This window comes from Mesocricetus auratus, unplaced genomic scaffold (assembly GCF_017639785.1).
Source record: "Mesocricetus auratus isolate SY011 unplaced genomic scaffold, BCM_Maur_2.0 Super-Scaffold_15014, whole genome shotgun sequence".
In the NCBI taxonomy this organism is placed as follows: Eukaryota; Metazoa; Chordata; class Mammalia; order Rodentia; family Cricetidae; genus Mesocricetus; species Mesocricetus auratus.
Genome location: NW_024429186.1, coordinates 6135094 through 6161407, shown reverse-complemented (window position 1 = coordinate 6161407; position 26314 = coordinate 6135094). Strand labels below are relative to the sequence as shown.

The following is a 26314-nucleotide window of genomic DNA, read 5'->3' as shown; positions in this document are numbered from 1 at the left end:
GCCTGTGACTGTTGTGGACAGTGCTTGTGTAGCCTCCCTGATCTTCTGTCTGTCCCCTGGTGACCAAGCTCAGAGGAGCAGAGTGATGGCGCAGCCTGTTCCTGGTGTTGTTGCCTGTACCTCAGACAAGGTCCACAGTGGGAAGTGGGCCAAGTTGTACAGCTTCGGAGGAGTCTCAGTTGTGTGAGGTGGGAGAACTGGTAAGAGGTTCCAGGGACAGATTGGGCCTGAGGGGACTTATGTGCGTAGGAGGAGGGTGTGGGCATCCTTGGCAGAGAAAAGCTGTATCTGTCTCGGCTAGCACACTTGTGGAAGTTGAGGAGGGGCATGTGGAAAGACCCGATACCTCTTTTGACTTGGAATACTGTGCAAGGTGCCCATGTGAGGTCACAGTTGTGTGTGTGTGTGTGTGTGTGTGTGTGTGTGTGTATACATGTGTGTATGTGCACATATGGGTCTTGTGGGCTGGGTGTTGCTCATCATGTTGGTTCTATTAGGTCTGGACTTGGCACCCACATGGCCATCTGATAGTCCCTGTCATGGGCAGTGAAAGCTACCTTCATCCTCACCATGTAGTGTAGACCTAGCCCCTGGAAAGCTTCCTGGATTGAGCGGAGGGACAGCAAGTGTCTGTCTGCATGCCTTTGGCCACATAGACATTTTTAGTGCACTCAGAGGTGTCCTTGGACAGGGAAGGGGGCAAGGACAGACTGAGGGAGATGGTGTTTGTGCATTCCTCTCTTTGGGGGTGTCTTAAGCACATCTCTGGGCCCAGAACAGATGAACTACTAGTTAGAGGGAGAGCAAGTGAGAGTCACTGCCTAGGGGTAAGCCTTCTCAGTGAGGCCAGGCAAATTCCAGAGCACTGGGTCTGGCAGTACAGACCCATGTTTTTCTCCCTAGCATTAATTCAGGCCTCAGACCCTGGAGATCCCACAGCCCATGACCTAGGAAGACTCTGCATCTCAGAAAGAACCAGGACATTTTTTTGCAGGATCCCAGGGCAGTGCTGGGTGCTTTATTTACACAGGGAAGGTATGGAGGTAGGTGTCAGTGTCCCTTAGGACCAGAGGGTTCACAGGACACTGGGCTCATTTACCAGGACGGTGGGACAGAGTCTTCTCTGTGTGGTGGTTGTGCAGGGCCTCGTGTACCACATAGCAGGTGAAAGAATTTCCACTCTCCCAATCTTTCCTCTTCACATTGAGCTTGCTGTAGAGGAAGTAAGTCTCGTCCGCGTCCAAGACGGGTGGGGTGTTCCTGAAGTTCTTCTCTGGCTCTCCGTTCCTCTGCCATTCCATATCAATATCCTCAGGGAAGAAGCCCACTGCCATGCAGGTGAGGCTGACCTCATCCTTGGTCAACTGCTCCTTGGGTGGGGGCATGGCGTACACCTGTGGGACCTGAAGTTGCCCTGTGGGTACAGAGAGCAGTCAGCACAGAGGGCACTGACAGGGCGGAAATCTGTTTATGCCAAGCTCTGCCTACACCCTGTGGCAGCTACTTCATCGCCCACTCGGCAACGCTCACCTCTGGATTTGGAGATGGTTTTCTCGATGGGTGCAGGGAAGGCTGGGCTGTTGACCTTGCATTTGAACTCCTTGCCGCTTAGCCAGTCCTGGTGCAGGATGGGGAGGACGCTGACCATACGGTAGGTGCTGTTGAACTGCTCCTCCCGGGGCTGCGTCTGAGCCGTGTGCACTTCCTTGCCGTCTACAAACCAGCTGAACCGGACCTCGGGATCATCCTGGCTAATGTCCACCACAACACACGTGACCTTGGGACTCCGAGAGATTGTGAGCACATCTTTGGGCTTCGGTGGGAAGATGAAGACTGACGATACTTCTGGGCCTGTAGATGAAGAAGAAAGATGGAAATGGGCTACTCTCCGACAAGGACTGCTTAGGACACTTGTTGCATACTGGGGCTGGAGATGGCTTACCTGGACATACGCAAGGCTTGCAATGATCTCCAGTTCCAGGCACTGCAGAGAGAAGACTGTATGTTACTGGGGTCTGGAGATGAGAAGGCACCAAGACAGGGAAAGGGAGAGTTTGGCTCATGAGTGGGCTCAGGCCAGGCTGCTCTTGAGTATAACCTTTGGCAGGTTAATAGCTGAGTCTGCCTCTGTGTGTCCAAATGAGGGGTGTGGACATACAATCTAGAGTACTGTTCCATGAGTGTAATGAGAATGGACAGAAGTCTCCAGAAGGGATACAGACAGGATCTCCCACTGTCCTGGGCTGAGGTCCCCTCCCTGGCGATGGCAGCCCAGCCTAGTTGGTCTAGGTAGGCAAACGCCTCAAGCCCCACCTCTAGTGAACGCCTCCTCCCCTGGCTGTCCTCTCACCGATTTTCTTGTCCACCTTGGTGCTGCTGGCCGGGTGGGCTACGTTGCAGGTGACGGTCTGGCTGGGCCAGGTGCTGGAAGGCACAGTCACTGAGCTGCTGAGGGAGTAGAGCCCAGAATGCAGGACCGACGGGAAGGTGTGTACGCCGCTGGTTAGGGCTCCAGAGTTCCAGCTCACGGTCACTGGCTCAGGGAAATAGCCCTTGACCAGACATCCCAGGGTCACCGTGGTGGAGTCAGGGGTGCCTCTGAGTACAGGAGCCAGTGGATAGACAGATGGGGCTGTTGTTGTGGCTGCAAGAAAAGGGGTATGTGTGACCACGCTGTCAGACCTGGATGAACCAAGCCTCTAGAAGGTCTCCTCCGTCTTCAGCTCTCCCAAAGCCTTGACTCTCTACACGGTGTAACCAATAACCAGTGGTTGGGTTGGTGAAAGTCAGGGTCACAAGGTTAGGTCAGGCTTGAGGTACTTTGAGCACATTGCTAGTACACTGTCAGAAAACTGCCACACCACCAGCTGTCCAGTGTGGGTATCCGTGTCCCGGTCTTCGGTCTCTTATGCCTAGGCCACGTGGCTGCATGCAATCCGGGTACCCTGAATGACAGGCTAAAGCCAGCACAGTTTCACAGCCTGCACTCCCTTCATGGCTTTTGCCAATTCCTGGGCTGTCTGTTCCTGCCTTGGCGGGTTGGCGGTTGACTGACAGCCCACGTTGTTCTTAGGTTCCCTGAACTCTCCGGCCATAGCCTTGCTGTGCAGGCGGTGTCTTTAGCTGGCTTTGAGGAAAGTAGAGTCAGCACTCTCTATTCCTGGGTCTGGACCCACACTGTGTGCGGCATGCATAGCCTTCTAGGATTCCCCTCCTCCGCCCACTCCCTCTCAACTCATCCTAGGCCCCTAAATATGTGCTCTTGGCCACTACTTTGTAACACAGCCCCTTCTCCGGTCTTTCTCCCGGCTCACAGTTCGCCGCTAACACCCCCACCTCACTGGTGCTCACAGCGGGCAGCTCTGGCCTGTCCTGCCTTTGCTGATCGGCACCTTGCTACCCCATCGCACCGTCACCGCACCGACGAGACCCTGGCGAGCTCAGCTGGGCTTTCTCTCTCTCCTGGTCTTCTTCACACTTTCCCGGGCTCTCCTTCTGCATGGCATGTGTGTTGCCAGGTCCTAGAGAAGTCCCTTTCCTTTTTTCAGTATCCCTGTCCCCTCTATCCTTGGTTCCTCCCTGTACCTCCAGGGCCTTGCTGGCCTCCCCGGCCCCTTGGCTCTGACATCCTCTGCTCGGGCTGGCCCTAGTCCTCACCCTCCCTTCCTTCTGCAGGTTGACCCTGGGTATTCTGTGTTGTTGGGACAGGGTTAGCTTTCCTGCCCTATGCTTTCTCAACTTCCCGGGGAATCATAGCTAGGGCCCCTGACTTGAAAGCTGCAGCCTGTGGGTTTCCTTGGGTAATATCAGCCTTAGGATTCGTCCCTGACTGTGTTCCTGTTAAACCAGAGGCCTTTTCTGACCCCCCACGCCCGTGACTGACTTCCCCTTACCCCCGGCTCTTCTTGCTGCCTGTGTCAGTGCAGCTCTTTCCGAGAGAGGTCTCCTTTAGCTCTTTCCCTGTCCTGCGGCTCTCAGGCTGCTCCTGTTAGACCTGAGACCTTTCCTATGCCCCTCTTACCCGCTATGCTCTGGAGGCTGCCCGTCCAGCCCTCTCCCAGCCCCAGTGTCTCCTGACACCGCTCTCGCCTCCTGAGGCTCCAGGGTCACCTCTGCCCTCCCAAGGGCACTCCTGTGCAGAGTTTCAATTCTGCCCTCCTGCATCCTTTATGATCTCCTGGACTCTGTGGGTCTTGCCTGCTTCTGCTGATCCCAGCGCCAGAATTCCCTTGTTTGGTTAGGGCCCCCTTTGTTCTGTTGGGTCCGCCTCCCTAATTTCACCAGCCAGCACATCTTCTGGCCTGTCCATACCTCACAGCAGCAGCTGGGTCAGCTCCAGCCTCCACCTCCCGGCTTTTCACCCTTCCTATTCCCTTCTCGTCTCACTCTCAGTGAAGTAAGGATAGCTTACAACCCCCCCCATCTGTCTTTGGCATGCAGTCTTGTCTGCCACTCAAAACAATTTTTAAAAATTCATTTTACATGCCAACCACAGTTCCTCCTCCTTCCTCTTCCCCCCATCTCCCCTCAACCCACCCCCACCCACTCCTCAGAAAGGGTAAGTAAGGCCTTCTACAGGGGCACAGTTGAGGCAGGACCAAGCCTCTCCCCTCTGCAACGAGGCCCAGCAAGGCATCCCATCATACGGAATGGGCTCCAAAAAAGCCAGTTCATGCACCAGGGATAGATCCTGGTCCGACTGCCAGGGGTCCCACAAACAGTCCATTGCCTACCATTTCAACTCACCCTCCTTCCTCAAACACCTGCCCCTAATACCCAGAAGAGTGAGTGCTAAGGTCAGCTAATGCTGCTCCTGGCAGTGTACAGCCCCTGTGGGCTGGTCTGGAATGCTCCTCAGCCTGTTCTCCCACATTCCCACCTACCTGGCCCCACCCGCCCCAGCACCCCAGAACCTGCTCATCCCAAGCCCTACACTCCCACCTGCCCCAGCACCCCAGAACCTGCTCAGTCCATGCCTTACACCCCCAGCACCCCAGAACCTGCTCATCCCAAGCCCCACACTCCCACCTGCCCCAGCACCCCAGAACCTGCTCATCCCAAGCCCCACACTCCCACCTGCCCCAGCACCCCAGAACTTGCTCAGCCCATGCCCCATACCCCCAGCACCCCAGAACCTGCTCACCCCAAGCCCCACACCCCCACATGTCCCAGCACCCCAGAACCTGCTCAGAACATGCCCCAAACCCTCACCTGCCCCAGCACCCCAGAACCTGCTCATCCCAAGCCCCACACCCCCACCTGCCCCAGCACCCCAGAACCTGCTCAGCCCATGCCCCACACCCCCACCTGCCCCAGCACCCCAGAACCTGCTCATCCCAAGCCCCACACCCCCACCTGCCCCAGCACCCCAGAACCTGCTCAGTCCATGCCTTACACCCCCAGCACCCCAGAACCTGCTCAGTCCATGTCCCACACCCCACCTGCCCCAGCACCCCAGAACCTGCTCATCCCAAGCCCCACACTCCCACCTGCCCCAGCACCCCAGAACATGCTCAGTCCATGCCCCATACCCCCAGCACCCCAGAACCTGCTCACCCCAAGCCCCACACCCCCACCTGCCCCAGCACCCCAGAACCTGCTCAGAACATGCCCCAAACCCTCACCTGCCCCAGCACCCCAGAACCTGCTCATCCCAAGCCCCACACCCCCACCTTCCCCAGCACCCCAGAACCTGCTCAGCCCATGCCCCACACCCCCACCTGCCCCAGCACCCCAGAACCTGCTCATCCCAAGCCCCACACCCCCACCTGCCCCAGCACCCCAGAACCTGCTCAGTCCATGCCTTACACCCCCAGCACCCCAGAACATGCTCAGTCCATGTCCCACACCCCACCTGCCCAGCACCCCAGAACCTGCTCAGCCCGTGCCCCACACCCCCACCTGCCTTAGCTCTGCTGTGGGAACTCACTCTGGTGCCCTATGTGCTATACTGCCAAGCTTCGCTGGTCTTCTGAAACTATTACCTACCCTGGCTCTCCTGCAGCTGACCAGTCGGTTTCCCATACTCCTACCTGCCTCAGTTTCCCTGTAGTTAAACATCCTGGAACCCTACACTCCTACCTATCTCAGATCCCCTGTAGCTCCTCAGCCTGACTCCCGACATGTCCACCTACCCCAGATCCTCTGTAGTTGCTCAGCCTGCGATCCTACACTGCTGTTAACCCCAGCTCCCCTGCAGCGGCTCAGCTTGGAACACTGCAGGACCACTGAGCTCAGCTTTCCTGTAGCTGCTATGCCTGGCTCCCTGAACCCACAATGCCTCAGCACCTCCTCAGCTGCTTAGTTTGTTACCTTATACACCGATCAGCGTAAGGTCCCTGGTACTCACTCAGCTACGTCCCTTCAAGTCCACCACCTGAGATTCCAAGTGATAGCTAAGTCTAGAACCCACCACTACTATACGTCCCAGATCCCCTGTCTCTACTTAGCCTTGATCCCCACTGGCTGCGGCTTAATGTAGTCAACCACACTCCACTTACCCCAGACCGCCTGTAGCTGCTCTGCAGGCTCCAAGCTCATCCTCCTGCCTCAGCTCCCTGGTACCTGTATCTCCCTGGCTCCCTGATCATCCTCCCGCCTCAGCTGCCCTGTAGCTGCTCTGCCTGGCTCTCTGCTCATCCTCCTGCCTCAGCTGCCCCGTAAGTAAGAGCTCTGCCTGGCTCCCTGATCATCCTCCTGCCTCAGTTCCCTGATACCTGCTCTGCCTGGCTCCCTGATCATCCTCCTGCCTCAGCTGCCCTGTAAGAGCTCTCCCTGGATCCCTGATCATCCTCCTGCCTCAGCTGCCCTGTAAGAGCTGTCCCTGGATCCCTGATCATCCTCCTGCCTCAGCTGCCCTGTAAGAGCTGTCCCTGGATCCCTGATCATCCTCCTGCCTCAGCTGCCCTGTAAGAGCTCTGCCTGGCTCCCTGATCATCCTCCTGCCTCAGCTGCCCTGTAAGAGCTCTGCCAGGCTCCCTGATCATCCTCCTGCCTCAGCTGCCCTGTAAGAGCTCTGCCAGGCTCCCTGATCATCCTCCTGCCTCAGCTGCCCTGTAAGAGCTCTGCCAGGCTCCCTGATCATCCTCCTGCCTCAGCTCCCCGGTAACCACTCTGCCTAGCTCCCTGATCATCCTCCTGCCTCAGCTGCCCTGTAAGAGCTCTGCCTGGCTCCCTGATCATCCTCCTGCCTCAGCTGCTCCGTAAGTGCTCTGCCTGGCTCCCTGATCATCCTCCTGCCTCAGCTGCCCTGTAAGAGCTCTGCCTGGCTCCCTGATCATCCTCCTGCCTCAGCTGCCCTGTAAGAGCTCTGCCTGGCTCCCTGATCATCCTCCTGCCTCAGTTCCCTGATACCTGCTCTGCCTGGCTCCCTGATCATCCTCCTGCCTCAGTTCCCTGATACCTGCTCTGCTTGGCTCCCTGATCATCCTCCTGCCTCAGCTGCCCTGTAAGAGCTCTCCCTGGCTCCCTGATCATCCTCCTGCCTCAGCTGCCCTGTAAGAGCTCTCCCTGGATCCCTGATCATCCTCCTGCCTCAGCTGCCCTGTAAGAGCTCTGCCAGGCTCCCTGATCATCCTCCTGCCTCAGCTGCCCTGTAAGAGCTCTGCCAGGCTCCCCGATCATCCTCCTGCCTAAGCTCCCCGGTAACTGCTCTGCCTGGCTCCCTGATCATCCTCCTGCCTCAGCTGCCCTGTAAGAGCTCTCCCTGGCTCCCTGATCATCCTCCTGCCTCAGCTGCCCTGTAAGAGCTCTGCCTGGCTCCCTGATCATCCTCCTGCCTCAGCTGCCCTGTAAGAGCTCTGCCTGGCTCCCTGATCATCCTCCTGCCTCAGCTGCCCTGTAAGAGCTCTGCCAGGCTCCCTGATCATCCTCCTGCCTCAGCTGCCCTGTAACCGCTCTGCCTGGCTCCCTGATCATTCTCCTGCCTCAGTTCCCCGGTAACCACTCTCCCTGGCTCCCTGATCATCCTCCTGCCTCATCTGCCCTGTAAGAGCTCTGCCAGGCTCCCTGATCATCCTCCTGCCTCATCTGCCCTGTAAGAGCTCTGCCTGGCTCCCTGATCATCCTCCTGCCTCAGCTGCCCTGTAACCGCTCTGCCTGGCTCCCTGATCATTCTCCTGCCTCATCTGCCCTGTAAGAGCTCTGCCAGGCTCCCTGATCATCCTCCTGCCTCAGCTGCCCTGTAAGAGCTCTCCCTGGATCCCTGATCATCCTCCTGCCTCAGCTGCCCTGTAAGAGCTCTCCCTGGCTCCCTGATCATCCTCCTGCCTCAGCTGCCCTGTAAGAGCTCTGCCTGGATCCCTGATCATCCTCCTGCCTCAACTGCCCTGTAAGAGCTCTGCCAGGCTCCCTGATCATCCTCCTGCCTCAGCTCCCCGGTAACCACTCTGCCTGGCTCCCTGATCATCCTCCTGCCTCATCTGCCCTGTAAGAGCTCTGCCTGGCTCCCTGATCATCCTCCTGCCTCAGCTGCCCTGTAAGAGCTCTCCCTGGCTCCCTGATCATCCTCCTGCCTCAGTTCCCTGATACCTGCTCTGCCTGGCTCCCTGATCATCCTCCTGCCTCAGCTCCCCTGTAACCGCTCTGCCTAGCTCCCTGATCACCCTCCTGCCTCATCTGCCCTGTAAGAGCTCTGCCTGGCTCCCTGATCATCCTCCTGCCTCAGTTCCCTGATACCTGCTCTGCCTGGCTCCCTGATCATACTCCTGCCTCAGCTGCCCCATACCTGCACTCCCTAGCTTCTTGCTACCCATAGTCTGGGCTACTCCACTGGTCTTCAGAGGATGACATGGTACTTTTTGCCTCTCTTTGACCCCTGTGCTCTTCTTAGCTCAGATGGATGTCTGAGCTGTTGTGGGCATCAGGTCAACTACTGGCAGGGCACTCATCTCTTTAAGCCTGGTTTCTTTTCTCCTGAGCTCCTGGGACTGTCTTGGACCTCCATTAACTCCATTTCCCCAGCTTCCTGGTAGTTACCTGCCTGATCTGGTTGTCGTAATTTGACCAGTACCTCAGCCCTGTAGCCGCTCAGCCTAGTTCTATAAACTCTTGGGACTACCCTAGGTACCCAGCATTCCCACCTACCCCCAGGACATCTTCATCTGTTTTGCCTTGGTCCTGAATTCTTACGGCTACCCAGTTAGTTCCAGGATGCCCAGCCTCGCTCAGCTCCCCTGTGATGCTCAGCCTGGTTCACCATTCTTCCCTGTTCCAGTTCCTGGTCCACTGAGCCTCCTTGAATGCCCTGAACTTCGATCGGCCTCAGTTGCCGTGTGCTGGTCAGGCTGGGTCTGTAGCATCTGCTCTAATTCTTCTTTGGTCCCCAGCACTCCTGCCTGCCCTGGGTTACCTTTATCTGCCAAGCTTGGCCTCCTGTGCTGCTGGGGATGCCCGGACCCCCTAACCCTCCCATCTACCCAGCCCTGTGGAGCTGTTCAGCCCTAGATCCCTAGCATTCCCATGTTTGCTCATGCCTCGGCCCCATGACAGCTGCTAGCCTGTCCCCCCGAGTTTCTGGGGGTTTCTCTATCCCACCCGAGCCTCCATGAAGCTGCTCTGCTGGTCCCTGTGACCTTCCGGGCTTGCTCTGGCCCCTCCAGAACTCTGTCATCCGTGCTCACCCGAAGCTGTCCTGCCTGGTCCTCAGGGCTCCTTTCTCCACGCCTCTCCTTCTTTTAGTTAAGGCTTGGCTTTACTCCTGGTGTGACTCTTGAGTGCTGTGACCCATCCTCGAACTCCCGAGTACATACTTTCTCTCCCATCTTTCCCCAGCAGGCTTAACGGTATCCCCAGATGAGCTCCTGGGTGTCACATTCCCCACGCTCCTCTTTACTTACCACAGGCCTCTGCTGAGGCACTGCCCCTCCTTTGACTCTCCCTTTCCACCGGCTCAGCTGCCTTGGCTCTATCAAGGTGTAGTCCTAGGCCAAACCCATCCCTCAGGCTTTCTGACACATCCTGCCGCCGGCCGGTCCTTCCGTGGGTGTGCGGAGCTCTGGCTGCCTGTTCTTCTATCCCTGGGCTTCTCAGAGTCTGCTTGATTGACACCAGGCTGCAGGCAGGAACTCTTCAACACACAGGCTTCCTCTGTAGGAGCTGGCCTGTCAGCTCCTTCCCAGTCTCCGGTGATACAATGACGTCCCCGGTCTCTGGCCTTCTCCCTTCGACAGCCCCTTTCCATGCTGAGCCTACTCACGTGTGGGAGCCGTGAAAGCGGCTGCCTGTCTTTCTGTTTTGTCTGTCCCAGAATCACAGCCCTTGTTCCAGAGATGTCAATGCTACCCACTTCCACCCCGTGCATGACTAAGAACAGATTGCCAGTGGGTGGCCTAAGGCGTTTCCTGAAGTTCCCCTTTGTTCTGGGGGTTTCTGTGTTAGGGGCTGAGGGAGAGTCCAAACCTGACTGAGATTGCTTCTTGTGGATGTGTGGGGGTGGGTGAGGCGGTACCCTAGAGACTCAGGGGACAAGGCAGGAAGCCTGGATGTGCACCTCCTGCTCTGTGCACCTGGGCCTTCCAGGGCTCCTTGGGCTGGTTGAAGCTGACTGACTAAGCCCACTCTTTCCTGACCACTTCATTGGAGAAGTCTCATTGGAAAGTACCTGGGCCTCTCATTCAGGTCTGACCGAAGTCCAGCCTCGGTGACCATACCTCCCTGTCCCTGTCTCTTGCTAGTGTTATCTCAGGAGAACCCACATAAGCCTGAGGCACAGGGAGAGACTGAGGGCTATGATGGAGTATGACGTACAGATTGAATGGCAAAAGGAAGGACCCTGGGGCTCTGGCTGAGCTATCAAGAGGGAGAAATCTTGGTTACAGACAGAAGCCATGCTGGGACTCAGGAGGAGCCCTTGGATAAAATAAGAGAGGCGCTGGTCATCTGCCAAGGGAACCTGAAGGATGATAGTTGTCCAATCAAGGGTTCCGGTTCTGATGCCAGGGGCTCATGACGTTATGAAACAGGGGGATCACACAGGGCATCCGAAAGACTGGAAGGAGGGGTTCATCTAGGGTTCCGGCAGAGGCAGGAGGAGGCTGGGTACAGGAAGGGGGAAAGGGAGGCCAGTAGTGCCCTAGGGAGGGGAACAGGGTCACAGGGGCCAAGGGACTGGCCAACCTCCGAGAGAGTGAAGGTCTGCCCCACCCCGAAGGCCTGTTAAAATGTGTCTCTGGACTTAGTGACACTGACATCATGCAGGGAAAAGAAGGCAGAAAGTGTTGTGAAGGGGATGGAAAAAAAAAGGCGGGGGGAGGGGCAGGAGGATCTCGTCAGGAAGGCTGCTCTGTGGGGAACAACAGGTAGTGTGTTGGCCTCTGAGGATTGGACAGGTCAGGGCTTCCCATGCTGGAGAGTTGTAGCATAGGATGCTGGGTCGAACCTCAGGGAGCAGAAGAAGATCCAAGAGTTCTGAGTTCCAAGGCTGAGACTTAGAACACAGATTTAGCAGCTTAAAGTGGCTGGGGGGGCTGGTCTGAGGAGGGGAGGCTCCTGAGGGCTGTATCAGGGCAGATGTGAGTTCATGCACCAGAGAGGGTGCTGATGGTCTCAGAGCCAACTTGAGAAGACACAGCCTTCAGGACAAAGCCAAGGCTGAGTCTTTGGGATTGTTGAGATCTCAGGGGGACCTGAGAACAGCAACCACGAGTCAAGTAAGGGACTAATAGGCCAAGGGAGTCAAGGAAGCTAAAAAAAAAACAGCAAGAGTCAAGGACAGGCAGGGCTGGGGAAGGGTCTGGAGTCCCTGAGCTTCGTGTCGCTGTGGCTGGTCATGGAGCACTGATACTGACATGGGCTATCTCCGTAGCCATGGCACACAGGAGGAACAGGCATCAGAGCGGTGTGTAGACAGCCTTCCTGGACGCTGGTCCAGCTCTTTCTGAATGTGGACTGTGGATGGGCATGGGGACCCTCAGCGACCTTTTCATCTGTCTGTACTGTACTCCCTTAGCAGCTCGGTGAATGTGCCTACCAGCATCTGGCCTGTGGGGGTCTCTGCAACCCCCACAGGCAGCGGAGTGTCAGTGTGTGCGAGGCAAGAAGGAAGTTGAGTCCGACACAACTCAGAAGCCAAGGTTGGTTTAAACTTCGAGGTTCTGACACAGGGAAGTTTATTTCAGGCATATTTAAGCACAGCAGAGTTTTGGGAAAAGTATGTTTCCTGGTGATGATGAACTCAATCCCACGTGCACAGCAAAGCTTAAGACATGACTGCTCTGGACATCACCCCAGCTCTAACTTGTTGGCACAAGCACCGACCTCTCCATTTCTGTGCAGGGCTGGGACTGGACAGGGCCTGTGCGAGGCCTAGGACAGGTTTCTGGACCATCGCCGTCTTCATCACCCCCTTCCTGCTCAGCGTGCACTAAGGTGAGTGCCAGTGCCACACTCTTCTCGGCTGGCAATACCGTCACCCCGGTGTTCCCCCACTGTCCCCCACACGGTCTCTACAGAGCCTCCAGGCTTTTGCCATTGTCTCCACAATGTCCCACTCTGTCTCCACACCGTGGCCATGTTCTCCCACACTGTCCCCATGGCTTCCTCACAGTGTCCTAGGCTAACTCTTGGCTCTGCAGCAGATCTTCTACAGCGGCCTCTCCACCCTCTGTGCCCCCCGTTCCCAGGAGACGAAGCAGATCCCTGTTTCATCTACCACCCCCAGTCCATCCTCACTCCTCAGTCTCAGGTCTCAGTACCTAAAATACATTTCACCCGGAACCCCCAGTGCCCACACCTGTCAGGATCCCAAAATACGCTCCTACATGCAGCACACAGCCACAACACTCTCCAAAGAGTCAAAGGGGAAACAGACACCAAGGAACAAAACAGTCACCCAGCAAAGACAAGACCAGATATCAGCACTTAAGAGTTACAATCTCCACAATCCCAGATGCCTAGACGACAGCACAAAAACATAATCAACAACTGTCTGCACAGTATTTTTTTTTCCACTGGAGTCCAGCAACCCTACCACAGCAGGCCCTGGATATTAAAACATAACCAAAACACAAATAAAAGACCTTAAGACATTCTTTATGCATACGATAGAGGTCTCTAAAGAGGAAATGGATAAATCCCTTAAAGCAATCAATGGAAAACGCAAACAGTGGAAGGATATGAGAGGATGGAGCCTCTGTTCCACCTGGCCCCACAGCCGTTAAGTAACAAATAAACACACCGAGGCTTACATTAACTACAAACTGATTGGCCGATGGCTCAGGCTTCTTATTGGATGGCTCTCCCTTAATTATTAACCCGCTTCTACTAAACTATGTATTGCCACGAGGCTGTGGCTTTGCTGTAGCGCTCCGGCACGTTACTCCTTTGGCGGCTACTTGGCGGCTACGTGGCATCCCGCTTTTGCAGGGGCTCCTTGCCTCCCCTCTTCCCAGAATTCCCCTAGTCTAGTTGCCCTGCCTATACTTCCTGCCTGACTACAGGCCAGTCAGCATTTATTCACCAACCAATAAGAGAAACACATATTCACAGCATGCAGAAGGACCTCCCCCATCAGAAACAAATAAAACTGCCCCAGGCCTGAAAGAGTCTGCTCTCGAAAGCTTGCAGGCAGGGCAGGCGTGGGCGGAAGGTCTTGTGGCTGGGTGAGTGTTCCACCCTGTCGTGTTACCGAAGTGGCCGGCTCCTCTGTACCATCCATTACGAGGAGTCCTCACTAGGGTTTCCCTCATGGGTCCCAGGAAGTTTCCACTGCACTGGGCTTCCATGTCACCCCTCAAGTGCCCCCCTATTCTAGCTGTCTCTCCCTGTACTCTCTCCCTCTACCCCCTCTCTCATCTGACCCCTCTACTTCCTATCGCCACCCACAAACTCTGTTCTTTTTTTCCCTTCCCAGGGAGACCCAGGGCCCCAGAGCCCTGCATGTTTGTTACCTCTGGGCCTACGGATAGCAGTGTGGTTTCTTTTTTTTTTCATTTTTATTTTAATTTTAAATAGCTTGTTTTACATGTCAATCCCAGTTCCCTCTCCCTTCCCTCCTCCCGCACTCCCCTTCCACCCTCCCTCCCACCCTATTGCCAAATCCTTCCACATAGGGGATATCTAGAGTCTATCATTTTACTCTGGGTAGGGTCCAGGCACTCCTCTAAGAGTCCAGGCTGAGAGAGCATCTCTCTTTGTGCTATAGGCACACGAAGACTGTTTGTATACCAGGGATAGACACTGATCCACAGCTCAGGGCCCCATAGGTTGCCCAGGCCTTCTCACTGACACTCACATTTGGGGGGTCCAGATCAGTCCCATGCTGGCCTCCCCACTGTCGGTCTGGGGTCCAAGAGCACTCCCCTGTTCAGATCAGCTGTCTCTGCTGGTTTTGCCAGCCCATTCTTTGCCAATTTGCTCATCACTCCTCTCTGTCACTGGGTTCCTTGGGTTCAGTTCAGTGATTAGTTGTGTGTTTGCCTCTGCTTCCATCAGTCACAGGATGAAGGCTCCCGGATGGTTATAGACATCAAGTTCATTATCAGGAATGGGCATTCGAGGTGGTCCCTCCACTATTGCTTAGCTTGCCAATTGATGTTATACCTTTAGATCACTCGAGGTCACTCTGGTGCCTGATCTGTCTTCGATCCTATGATTCCCTCTTCCCCCTATTCTACCCCCACCCCCTCAACTTCCTGTTCCCCCATGACCAACTCCCTTCCTCTTTACCCCCTCTATTCTTCCCAGGTCCCACTCCCCCCCACCCCTCGCCGTGTTCCCCATCCATTCAGAGGATCTTGTCTCCATCCTCTTCTCTTGGGTACTATGCATATATGCATATCTTTTAGGTTCTTTCCTGTTTCCCAGACTCTCTATCTGTGGAAGTGCAGACTGGCACTATCCTGATCCATGTCTAAAATCCATATATAAGTGAGTACATACCATGTTTGTCTTTTTGCGACTGGGTTACCTCACTCAGGATGGTTTCTTCCAGTGCTATCCATTTCCCTGCGAATTTCAAGATTCCATTGTTTTTTTCTGCCGAGTAATACTCCATTGTGTAAATGTACCACATTTTCTCTATCCACTCTTCAGTTGAGGGGCATCTAGGTTGCTTCCAGGTTCTGGCTATTACAAACAATGCTGCTATGAACATAGTGGAGCAGATGCCCTTGTTGTATGAACGTGCCTCATTTGGATAAATGCCTAAGAGTGGAATTGCTGGGTCTAGTGGTAGATTAATTCCCATTTTCCTGAGGAATCTCCATACTGATTTCCAAAGAGGCTGTATGAGTCGGCATTCCCACCAGCAGTGGAGGAGTGTTCCTCTCTCTCCACATCCTCTCCAGCATAAATTGTCTTCGGTGTTTTTGATTCTAGCCATTCTGACAGGAGTAAGATGGTATCTCAGAGTTGTTTTGATTTGCATTTCCCTGATGGCTAAGGATGTTGAGCACTTTCTTAAGTGTCTCTTGGCCATTTTAGCCTCCTCTACTGAGAATTCTCTATTTAGCTCTGTACCCCACCTTTCAAGTGGATCCTTTGGTGTTTTGGAGACTTGTTTCTTGAGTTCTTTGTAAATTTTGGAGATTAGCCCTCTGTCAGATGTAGGGTTAGTGAATATCTTTTCCCATTCTGTGGCCTGCCTTTTTGTCTTTTTGACTGTGTCCTTTGCCTTACAGAAGCTTTTTAGTTTCAAAAGGTCCCATTTGTTAATTGTCGATCTCAGTGCCTGTGCCACTGGTGTTATGTTTAGGAAGTGGTCTCCTGTACCAACTCGTTGAAGAGTATCTCCCACTTTCTCTTCTAAAAGTTTCAGTGTGGCTGGATGTATGTTGAGATCTTTGATCCATTTGGACTTAAGTTTTGTACAAGGCGATAAACATGGATCTATCTGCAGTCTTCTGCATACCAGTACCCAGTTATGCCAGCACCATTTGTTGAAGATGCTTTCTTTTTTCCACTGTACAGTTTTAGCTTCTTTGTCAAAAATCAGGTGTTCATAGGTGTGTGGGTTAAAATTAGGGCTTTCGATTCGGTTCCATTGGTCTACCTGCCTATTTTTGTGCCAATACCAAGCTGTTTTCAGGACTATAGCTCTATAATAGAGCTTGAAGTCAGGTATGGTGATGCCTCCTGAAGTTCCTCTATTGTATAGGGATGTTTTGGCTATCCTGGGCCTTTTGTTTTTCCATATAAAGTTGATTAATGTTCTTTCCAGGTCCTTGAAGAATTGTGATGGAATTTTGATAGGGATTGCATTGAATCTGTAGACTGCTTTTGGCAAGATTGCCATTTTTATTATGTTGATCCTACCAATCCAAGAGCATGGGAGATCTTTCCATTTTCTGGTATCTTCTTTGATTTCTTTCTTCAAAGACACAAAGTTCTTGATATACAGGTCCTTCACTTCCTTGGTTAACATTATCCCCAGATATTTGATGCTGTTTTTGGCTATTGTAAAAGGTGATGTTTCTCTGATTTCTTTCTCAGTCACTTCATCTTCTGTATATAATAGGGCCACTGATTTTTTTGAGTTTACCTTGTATCCTGCCACATTGCTGAAGGTGTTTATCAGCTCTAGGAGTAACCTTGCGGAGTTTTTTGGGTCACTTATGTAAACTATCATATCATCTGCAAATAGTGAAAGTTTGACTTCTTCTTTTCCTATTTGTATCCCCTTTATCTCCTTTTGTTGTCTTATTGCTGTAGCTAGAACTTCAAGTACAATATTGAAGAGATATGGAGAGAGTGGACAGCCTTGTCTTGTTCCTGATTTTAGAGGAATTGCTTTGAGTTTCTCTCCATTTAGTTTGATGTTAGCTGTTGGTTTACTGTATATTGCTTTAATTATATTCAGGTACGTTCCTGTTATCCCTGATCTCTCTAGGACCTTTATCATGAAGGGGTGCTGGATTTTGTCAAAGGCTTTTTCAGCATCTAGTGAGATGATCATGTGGTTTTTCTTTCGCAGATTGTTAATATGGTGGATTACATTGATAGATTTTCTAATGTTGAACCATCCCTGCATTCCTAGGATGAAGCCTACTTGATCATGGTGGATGATTTTTCTGATGTGTTCTTGAATCCGGTTTGCAAGTATTTTATTGAGTATTTTTGCATCAATGTTCATGAGGGAAATTGGTCTATAGTTCTCTTTCTTAGTGGTGTCTTTGTGTGGCTTGGGTATCAAGGTAATTGTAGCCTCGTAGAAAGAGTTTGGCAGTGAGCCTCCTGCTTCTATTGTGTGGAATACTTTGACGAGTATTGGAATGAGCTCTTCTTTGAATTTCTGGTAGAATTCTGCACTGAAGCCATCTGGGCCTGGGATTTTTTTGTTTGGGAGACTTTTGATGACTGCTTCTATTTCATTAGGGGTTATAGGTCTGTTTAGATTATTTATCTGTTCTTGATTTAGTTTTGGCAAGTGATATCTATCCAGGAAATTGTCCATTTCCTTTAAATTTTCAAATTTTGTGGAGTACAGATTTTCAAAGTATGCCCTGATGATTCTCTTGATTTCCTCAGAGTCCGTTGTTATGTCCCCTTTTTCATCCCTGATTTTGTTAATTAGCATGTTCTCTCTCTGTCTTTTGGTTAGTTTGGACAGAGGAGGTTTGTCTATTTTGTTGATTTTCTCGAAGAACCAACTCTTTGTTTCATTGATTCTTCTCAGTGTTTTCCTGGTTTCTACTTGATTGATTTCAGCCCTCAATTTGATTATTTCCTGGCGTCTGCTCCTCCTGGGGGAGTTTGCTTCTTTTTGTTCTAGAACATTCAGCTGTGCTATTAATTCTCTAGTATGACTGTTCTCCAGTTTTTTCATGTGGGCACTTAGTGCTATAAACTTTCCTCTCAGCACTGCTTTCAAAGTGTCCCATAAGTTTGTGTATGTTGTGTCTTCATTCTCATTGAAATCGAGGAAGTCTTTAATTTCTTTTTTTTATTTGTTCCTTTACCCAGGGATGGTGCAATTGTGCATTGTTCAATCTCCATGAATTTGTAGGGTTTCTGCGATTTGTGTTATTGTTGAATTCTAATGTTAATGCATGGTGGTCTGAGAAGATGCAGGGGGTTATTCCAATTTTTTTGTATCTGTGGAGATTTGCTATGTTTCCTATTATGTGGTCAATTTTAGAGAAGGTTCCATGTGGTGCCGAGAAGAAGGTATATCCCTTTGTATTTGGGTGGCGTGTTCTATAGATGTCTGTTAAACCCAGTTGTGTCATAACTTCTATTAATTCTTTTGTTTCTTTGCTAAGTTTCTGTCTGGAGGTCCTGTCTAGCGGTGAGAGCAGAATGTTGAAGTCTCCTACTATTAGTGTGTGAGATTTTATGTGCATTTTGAGCTTTAGTAATGTTTCTTTCACGAATGTAGGTGCCTTTGTATTTGGGGCATAGATGTTTAAAATCGAGACTTCGTCTTGATGTATTTTTCCTTTGATGAATATGAAGTGCCCTTCTTCATCTCTTTTGATTGATTTTAATTTGAAGTCTAATTTGTTAGATATTAGGATTGCTACGCCCGCTTGTTTCTTGGGGCCGTTTGATTGGAAGATCTTTTCCCAGCCCTTTACTCTGAGATAACGTCTGTCTTTGGTGTTGAGATGTGTTTCTTGTATGCAGCAGAAGGAAGGGTTCTGTCTTCGTATCCATTCTGCTAGTCTGTGTCTTTTTATAGGCAAGTTGAGGCCGTTGACATTGAGGGATATTAATGACCATTGATTGGTGATCCTTGTTTGCACTTAATTTATTGTTAGTGAAGTTATTTTGTGTAGTTTCTCCTCCCTTTTTCTTTTGGTGTTTTGTAAAGTATGATTATATATTGCCTGTGTCTTTGTGAATGTAGTTATCTTCCTTGGCTCTAGGTTTTCCTTCTAGCATTTTCTGTAGAGCTGGATTCATGGATACGTATTGTTTAAATCTGGCTTTGTCATGGAATATTTTGTTTTCGCCATCTATGGTAATTGAGAGCTCTGCTGGATATAGTAGTCTGGGCTGGCATCCTTGTTCCCTTAGCGTTTGTAGGACATCTGACCAGGATCTTCTGGCTTTCATCGTTTCCATTGAGAAGTCAGGTGTAATTCGGATAGGTCTGCCTTTGTATGTTACGTGGCCTTTTTCTTTAGCTGCTCTTAATATTTTCTCTTTACTCTGTAGGTTTGATGTTTTGATTATTATATGGCGAGGTGACTTCTTTTTCTGGTCAAGCCTATTTGGTGTTCTGTAAGATTCTTGTACTTTCATAGGCATATCTTTCTTTAGGTTAGGGAATTTTTCTTCTATGATTTTGTTGAATATGTTTTCTGTACCTTTAAGTTGACGTTCTTCACCTTCTTCTATACCTATTATTCTCAGGTTTGGCTTCTTCACGGTGTCCCATATTTCCTGGATATTTTGTGTTAAGGATTTGTTGGTTTTGAGATTTTCTTTGGTTGACGACTCTATATCCTCTAATGAGTCTTCAACACCTGAGATTCTCTCTTCTATCTCTTGTATTCTATTGGTGATGCTTGCATCTGTAGTTCCAGACCGTTTACCGAGCTTTTCTATTTCCAGCATCCCTTCATTCTGTGTTTTCTTTATCGTTTCTATTTCAGCTTTCAATCCTTCAACTGTTTGAGCTGTTTCCTTAATTTTCTTGGTTGTTTTTTCTTGGTGCTCTTTAGATTCTTTGAGAGATTTGTTTATTTCTTGAATTTTTTCCCCCATTTCATGGATTTTTTGGTTTGTTTTTTCTTCTATTTCTTTAAGGGATTTCCTCGTTTCTTCTTTGAGGGTCTCCATCATCTTCATGAGATAATTTTTAAGGTCTGTCTCCTCTTGTTCATCTATGTAGTGCTTTTCGGGTCTTGCTGGTGTTGGATCCCTGGATTCTGTTGGGGTCATGTTGGTATTTCTATTGCTGAGTGATCTCTTATTCTGTCTTCTTCCCATCTCTTCTTCTAGGGGGTGCTGGTGGGGTCTTTCCGTCTCCTCTGGTCTCCTTCCTTACTGCAGCTGAAGCTGGGGATGCTGAAGCTGGACTCGCTGGGTTGGGGTCTTGGAGGGGCTGATCTCTTTCCTGTGTGGGCGGCTCTTCTGGAAGCCGGGAGAGGCCCCGAAGATGGAGGGGGATGGGTGATGGGCGGGCGGTTCCGCTGGAGACCCAATCTCACCTGAAGCTGGGCTCGCTGGGTTGGGGTCTTGGAGGGGCTGATCTCTTTCCTGTGTGGGCGGCTCTTCTGGAAGCCAGGAGCGGCCCGGAAGATGGAGGGGGATGGGTGATGGGTGGGCGGTTCCGCTGGAGACCCAATCTCACCTGAAGCTGGGCTCGCTGGGTTGGGGTCTTGGAGGGGCTGATCTCTTTCCTGTGTGGGCGGCTCTTCTGGAAGCCGGGAGAGGCCCCGAAGATGGAGGGGGGTGGGTGATGGGCGGGCGGTCCCCGCTGGAGACCCAATCTCACCTGAAGCTGGGCTCGCTGGGTTGGGGTCTTGGAGGGGCTGATCTCTTTCCTGTGTGGGCGGCTCTTCTGGAAGCCGGGAGCGGCCCCGAAGATGGAGGGGGAAGGGTGATGGGCGGGCGGTCCCCCACTGGAGACCCAATCTCACCTGAAGCTGGACTCCCTGGGGTTGGAGTCTTGGAGGGGCTGATCTCTTTCCTGTGTGGGCGGCTCTTCTGGAAGCCGGGAGCGGCCCCGAAGATGGAGGGGGATGGGTGATGGGCGGGCGGTCCCCACTGGAGACCCAATCTCACCTGAAGCTGGGCTCGCTGGGTTGGGGTCTTGGAGGTGCTGATCCAGTGTGGTTATCTTTAACAGAGAATAACCACACATCATGCTTGTCTTTTTGGGTCTGGGTTGCTTCGCTCAGGATGAGCTTTTCTAGTTCCATCCGTTTGCTTGCTAGTTTCATGATGCCACTTTTTTTTCCTCTAATAGCTAAGTACTGCTCCATTGTGTGAATAGACGTTTTCTTTATCCTTTCTTTGGTTGAGGGACAGCTAGGTTGTTTCTAGTTTCTAGCTCTTATGACTGAAGTTCTATGAAGTTGAGCAAGTGTCCTTGTGGTAGGATGGAGGAGCATCTGTCTTGGGTGTACGCCAAAGGGTGATATGGCCGGGTCTTGAGGTAAATCAACTACCAACTTTCTGCAGAATTGCCTTACTGATTTCCATAGTGGCTGTGCAAGTTTGCACTCCCACCAGCAATAGAGGAGTGTTCCCCTTGCTCCACATCCTCTCCAGCCAAAAACCATAATTTGTGTTATTAATCTTAGCCGTTCTGACATGTGTAAGGCAGAATCTCAAAGTAGTTTTGTTTTGCATTTCCCTGATGGCTAAGGATGCTGAACATTTATTTAGGTGTTTTGCAGCGATTTGAGATCACTCTATTGAAAATTCTCTATTTAGCTCTTTATCCCATTTTTAATTGGATCGTTTAATTAATTTATTTTTTGTTGATGCCTAATTTTTTGAGTTTTTTTTATATTTTGGATGTTAGCCCTCCATCAGACATGGAGTTGGTAAAAATCTTTCCCCGTTCTGAAGGCCACCATTTTGTCCTATTGATTGTGTACTTTGCCTTACAGAAGGTTCTCAGTTTCATGAGGAGGTTTCATTTATTAATTGCTGATCTTATTTCCTGAACTATTGGTGCTCCATTTAGGAAGTTATCTCCTGTGTTGATGCATTCAAGGCCATTTCCTACCTTCTCTTCTATCAGGTTAGGTGTCTGGTTTAATGTTGTGGTCTTTAATCCACTTAGACTTGAGTTTTGCGTACATGATAAATATGGGTCTATTTGCATTCTTCTACATGCAGACATCCAGTTAGACCAGCACCATGTGTTGGAGATGCTCTCTTTTTTCCATTGTGCCTTTCTGACTTCTTTATTAAAAAACCAGGGTCTTTGATTCAGTTCCATTGATTAAAATGTCTGTTTTGTTATGCTAATACCATACAGTTTTTACTACTTCAGCTCTGTAGTACAGCTTGAAATCAGGGATGATGATACCTCTGGAAGTTCTTTTATTGTTCAGGATTGTTTTAGCTATCCTGGGGTTTTTGTTTTTCCTGTATGAAATTGAGTATTGACCTTGCAATGTCTGTAAAGAATTGTGTTGGAATTTCAATGGGAATTGCATCGAAATGTAGATTGCTTTTGATAGAATGGTCATTTTTACTATGGTAATTCTACCAGTCTATGAGTGTGGTAGATCTTTCCATCTTCTGATATCTACTTCAATTTCTTTCTTCAAAGACTTGAAGCTTTTGTTATGTAAGTCTTTCACTTACTTGGTTGGGTTACCCCCAAGGTATTTTATATTGTTTGTGGCTATTGTGAAGGGTGTTGTTTCTCTGATTTCTTTCTCAGCCCATTTTTCATTTGTATCTAGGAGGGATACCTTTTTTTTTTTGAGTAAATCTTGTATCCAGCCACTTTACTGAAGGTGTTTATCAGCTGAAGGAGTTCCTTGTAGAATTTTTGGGTTCTCTTATGTATGCTCTCATAGCATCTGCAAATATCCATACTTTGACTTCTTCCTTTCCAATTTGTATCCCCTTGATCTTTAGTTATCTTATTTCTCTAGCTAAAACTTCAAGTGCTATACTAAATAGATGTGGAGAGAGTGGGCAGCCTTGTCTTGTTCCTGGTTTTAGTGGAATTGCGTTGAGTTTCTCTCCATTTAGTTTGATGTTGGCTGTTGGTTTGCTGTATATAGCTTTTATTATGTTTAAGTATGTTCCTGTTATCTCAGATCTCTCCAAGACCTTTATCATGAAGGGGCGTTGGATTTTGTCAAAGGCCTTTTCAGCATTTGATGAGATGATCTTGTGTTTTTCTTTCAGTGTGTTTATATGGAGGATTACATTGACTGATTTTCATATGTTGAACCGCCCCTGCATCCTGGGATGAAGCTACTTGATCATGGTGGATGATCTTTATGATTTGTTTTTTGAGTTTGGTTTGTGAAAATTGAATGTTGCATGTTTTTGCATCAATGTTCATGGGGGAGATTTGTCTGTGAATCTTTGTGTTATTTGGGTATCCAGGTGACTGTGGTTTCATAAAATTATCGTTCCCTCTGTTTCTATTTTGTGGAATAATTTGAGGAGTATTGGGGTTAACTCTCCTTTGAAATCTGGTAGAATTCTGCTCTGAAACTTCCTAGCCCTGGGTTTATTTTGACATGGAGACTTGTGATGACTGCTTCTATTTCATTAGGAGTTATAGTTTTATTTAAGTTGTTTATCTGATATTGATTTAACTTTGGTAAGTGCTATCTATTGAGAGAATTACTCATGTCTTTTAGATTTTCCACTTATGTGGGGAGCAGATTTTTAAAAGTATGACCTGATAATTCTTTGGATTTCCTTGGTGTCTGTTTTCATGTACTACTTTGTTTCTTGTTTTGTTAATTTGCATATTCTCTCTGTGTCTTTTAGTTAGTTTGGATAAGGGTTTGTCTATCTTGTTGATTTTCTCAAAGAATCAACTCTTTGTTCCATTTATTCTTTGTATTGTTCTCTTTGTTTCTATTTAATCTCTCAGTTTGATTATTTCTTGCAATCTTCTCATCTTGGTGTGTGTTTACTTCTTTTTGTTCTAGAGCTTTTAGGTGTGCTGTTAAATTGCTAGTATGAGATCTCTCCATTTTTTTTCTATGTAGACACTGCTTTGAACTTTCCCCTTATCGCCAATTCTGTTGTGTCCCATAAGTTTGGGAATGCTGCATATTCATTTTCATTGATTTCTAGAAAGTCTTTAATTTCTTTATTTCTGTCCTGACTCAGCAGTCATTCAGTAGAGAGGTTTTCATTTTGTATTCATTTGTAGGTTTTCTGCTGTTGTTGAAATCCAGCTTTAATACATGATGATCTTCTAGAATTCAGGGTATTATTTCAGTTTTCTTGTATCTGTTTAGACTCACTTTTTTATCATTTTTTATTTTAATTTTAAATAGCTTGTTTTACATGTCAATCCCAGTTCCCTCTCCCTCCCCTCTTCCCGCACTCCCCTTCCCCCCCTCCCACCCTATTGCCAAATCCTTCCACATAGGGGATATCTAGAGTCTGTCATTTTACTCTTGGTAGGGTCAAGGCACTCCCCTAAGAGTCCAGGCTGAGAGAGCATCTCTCTTTGTGCTATAGGCACATGAAGACAGTTTGTATACCAGGGATAGACACTGATCCACAGCTCAGGGCCCCATAGGTTGCCCAGGCCTTCTCACTGACACTCACATTTGGGGGGTCCAGATCAGTCCCATGCTGGCCTCCCCACTGTCGGTCTGGGGTCCAAGAGCAATCCCCTGTTCAGATCAGCTGTCTCTGCTGGTTTTGCCAGCCCATTCTTTGCCAATTTGCTCATCACTCCTCTCTCTCTGTCACTAGGTTCCTTGGGTTCAGTTCAGTGATTAGTTGTGTGTTTGCTTCTGCTTCCATCAGTCACAGGATGAAGGCTCCCGGATGGTTATAGACATCAAGTTCATTATCAGGAATGGGCATTCGAGGTGGTCCCTCCACTATTGCTTAGCTTGCCAATTGTGTTATACCTTTAGATCACTCGAGGTCACTCTGGTGCCTGATCTGTCTTCAATCCTATGATTCCCTCTTCCCCCTATTCTACCCCCACCCCCTCAACTTCCTGTTCCCCCATGACCAACTCCCTTCCTCTTTACCCCCTCTATTCTTCCCAGGTCCCACTCCCCCCACCCCTCGCCGTGTTCCCCATCCATTCAGAGGATCTTGTCTCCATCCTCTTCTCTTGGGTACTATGCATATATGCATATCTTTTAGGTTCTTTCCTGTTTCCCAGACTCTCTATCTGTGGAAGTGCAGACTGGCACTATCCTGATCCATGTCTAAAATCCATATATAAGTGAGTACATACCATGTTTGTCTTTTTGCGACTGGGTTACCTCACTCAGGATGGTTTCTTCCAGTGCTATCCATTTCCCTGCGAATTTCAAGATTCCATTGTTTTTTTCTGCCGAGTAATACTCCATTGTGTAAATGTACCACATTTTCTCTATCCACTCTTCAGTTGAGGGGCATCTAGGTTGCTTCCAGGTTCTGGCTATTACAAACAATGCTGCTATGAACATAGTGGAGCAGATGCCCTTGTTGTATGAACGTGCCTCATTTGGATAAATGCCTAAGAGTGGAATTGCTGGGTCTAGTGGTAGATTAATTCCCATTTTCCTGAGGAATCTCCATACTGATTTCCAAAGAGGCTGCATGAGTCGGCATTCCCACCAGCAGTGGAGGAGTGTTCCTCTCTCTCCACATCCTCTCCAGCATAAATTGTCTTCGGTGTTTTTGATTCTAGCCATTCTGACAGGAGTAAGATGGTATCTCAGAGTTGTTTTGATTTGCATTTCCCTGATGGCTAAGGATGTTGAGCACTTTCTTAAGTGTCTCTTGGCCATTTTAGCCTCCTCTACTGAGAATTCTCTATTTAGCTCTGTACCCCACCTTTCAAGTGGATCCTTTGGTGTTTTGGAGACTTGTTTCTTGAGTTCTTTGTAAATTTTGGAGATTAGCCCTCTGTCAGATGTAGGGTTAGTGAATATCTTTTCCCATTCTGTGGCCTGCCTTTTTGTCTTTTTGACTGTGTCCTTTGCCTTACAGAAGCTTTTTAGTTTCAAAAGGTCCCATTTGTTAATTGTCGATCTCAGTGCCTGTGCCACTGGTGTTATGTTTAGGAAGTGGTCTCCTGTACCAACTCGTTGAAGAGTATCTCCCACTTTCTCTTCTAAAAGTTTCAGTGTGGCTGGATGTATGTTGAGATCTTTGATCCATTTGGACTTAAGTTTTGTACAAGGCGATAAACATGGATCTATCTGCAGTCTTCTGCATACCAGTACCCAGTTATGCCAGCACCATTTGTTGAAGATGCTTTCTTTTTTCCACTGTACAGTTTTAGCTTCTTTGTCAAAAATCAGGTGTTCATAGGTGTGTGGGTTAAAATTAGGGCTTTCGATTCGGTTCCATTGGTCTACCTGCCTATTTTTGTGCCAATACCAAGCTGTTTTCAGGACTATAGCTCTATAATAGAGCTTGAAGTCAGGTATGGTGATGCCTCCTGAAGTTCCTCTATTGTATAGGGATGTTTTGGCTATCCTGGGCCTTTTGTTTTTCCATATAAAGTTGATTAATGTTCTTTCCAGGTCCTTGAAGAATTGTGATGGAATTGTGATAGGGATTGCATTGAATCTGTAGACTGCTTTTGGCAAGATTGCCATTTTTATTATGTTGATCCTACCAATCCAAGAGCATGGGAGATCTTTCCATTTTCTGGTATCTTCTTTGATTTCTTTCTTCAAAGACACAAAGTTCTTGATATACAGGTCCTTCACTTCCTTGGTTAACATTATCCCCAGATATTTGATGCTGTTTT

At 49.4% G+C, this 26314-nt stretch overlaps 1 gene segment (V, D, J or C); it reads right to left on the bottom strand.

Moving 5' to 3' along the window:
* Positions 1 to 983: 983 nt before the first annotated feature.
* LOC106020982 lies at positions 984 to 10068 on the bottom strand (the record flags this gene model as incomplete). The annotated part of the segment is given in 5 exon segments: positions 984 to 1414; positions 1531 to 1851; positions 1943 to 1984; positions 2351 to 2644; positions 9837 to 10068. Coding segments are annotated over 5 exon segments (1285 nt in total), but the record flags the coding sequence as incomplete, so codon positions are not given.
* Positions 10069 to 26314: the final 16246 nt, after the last annotated feature.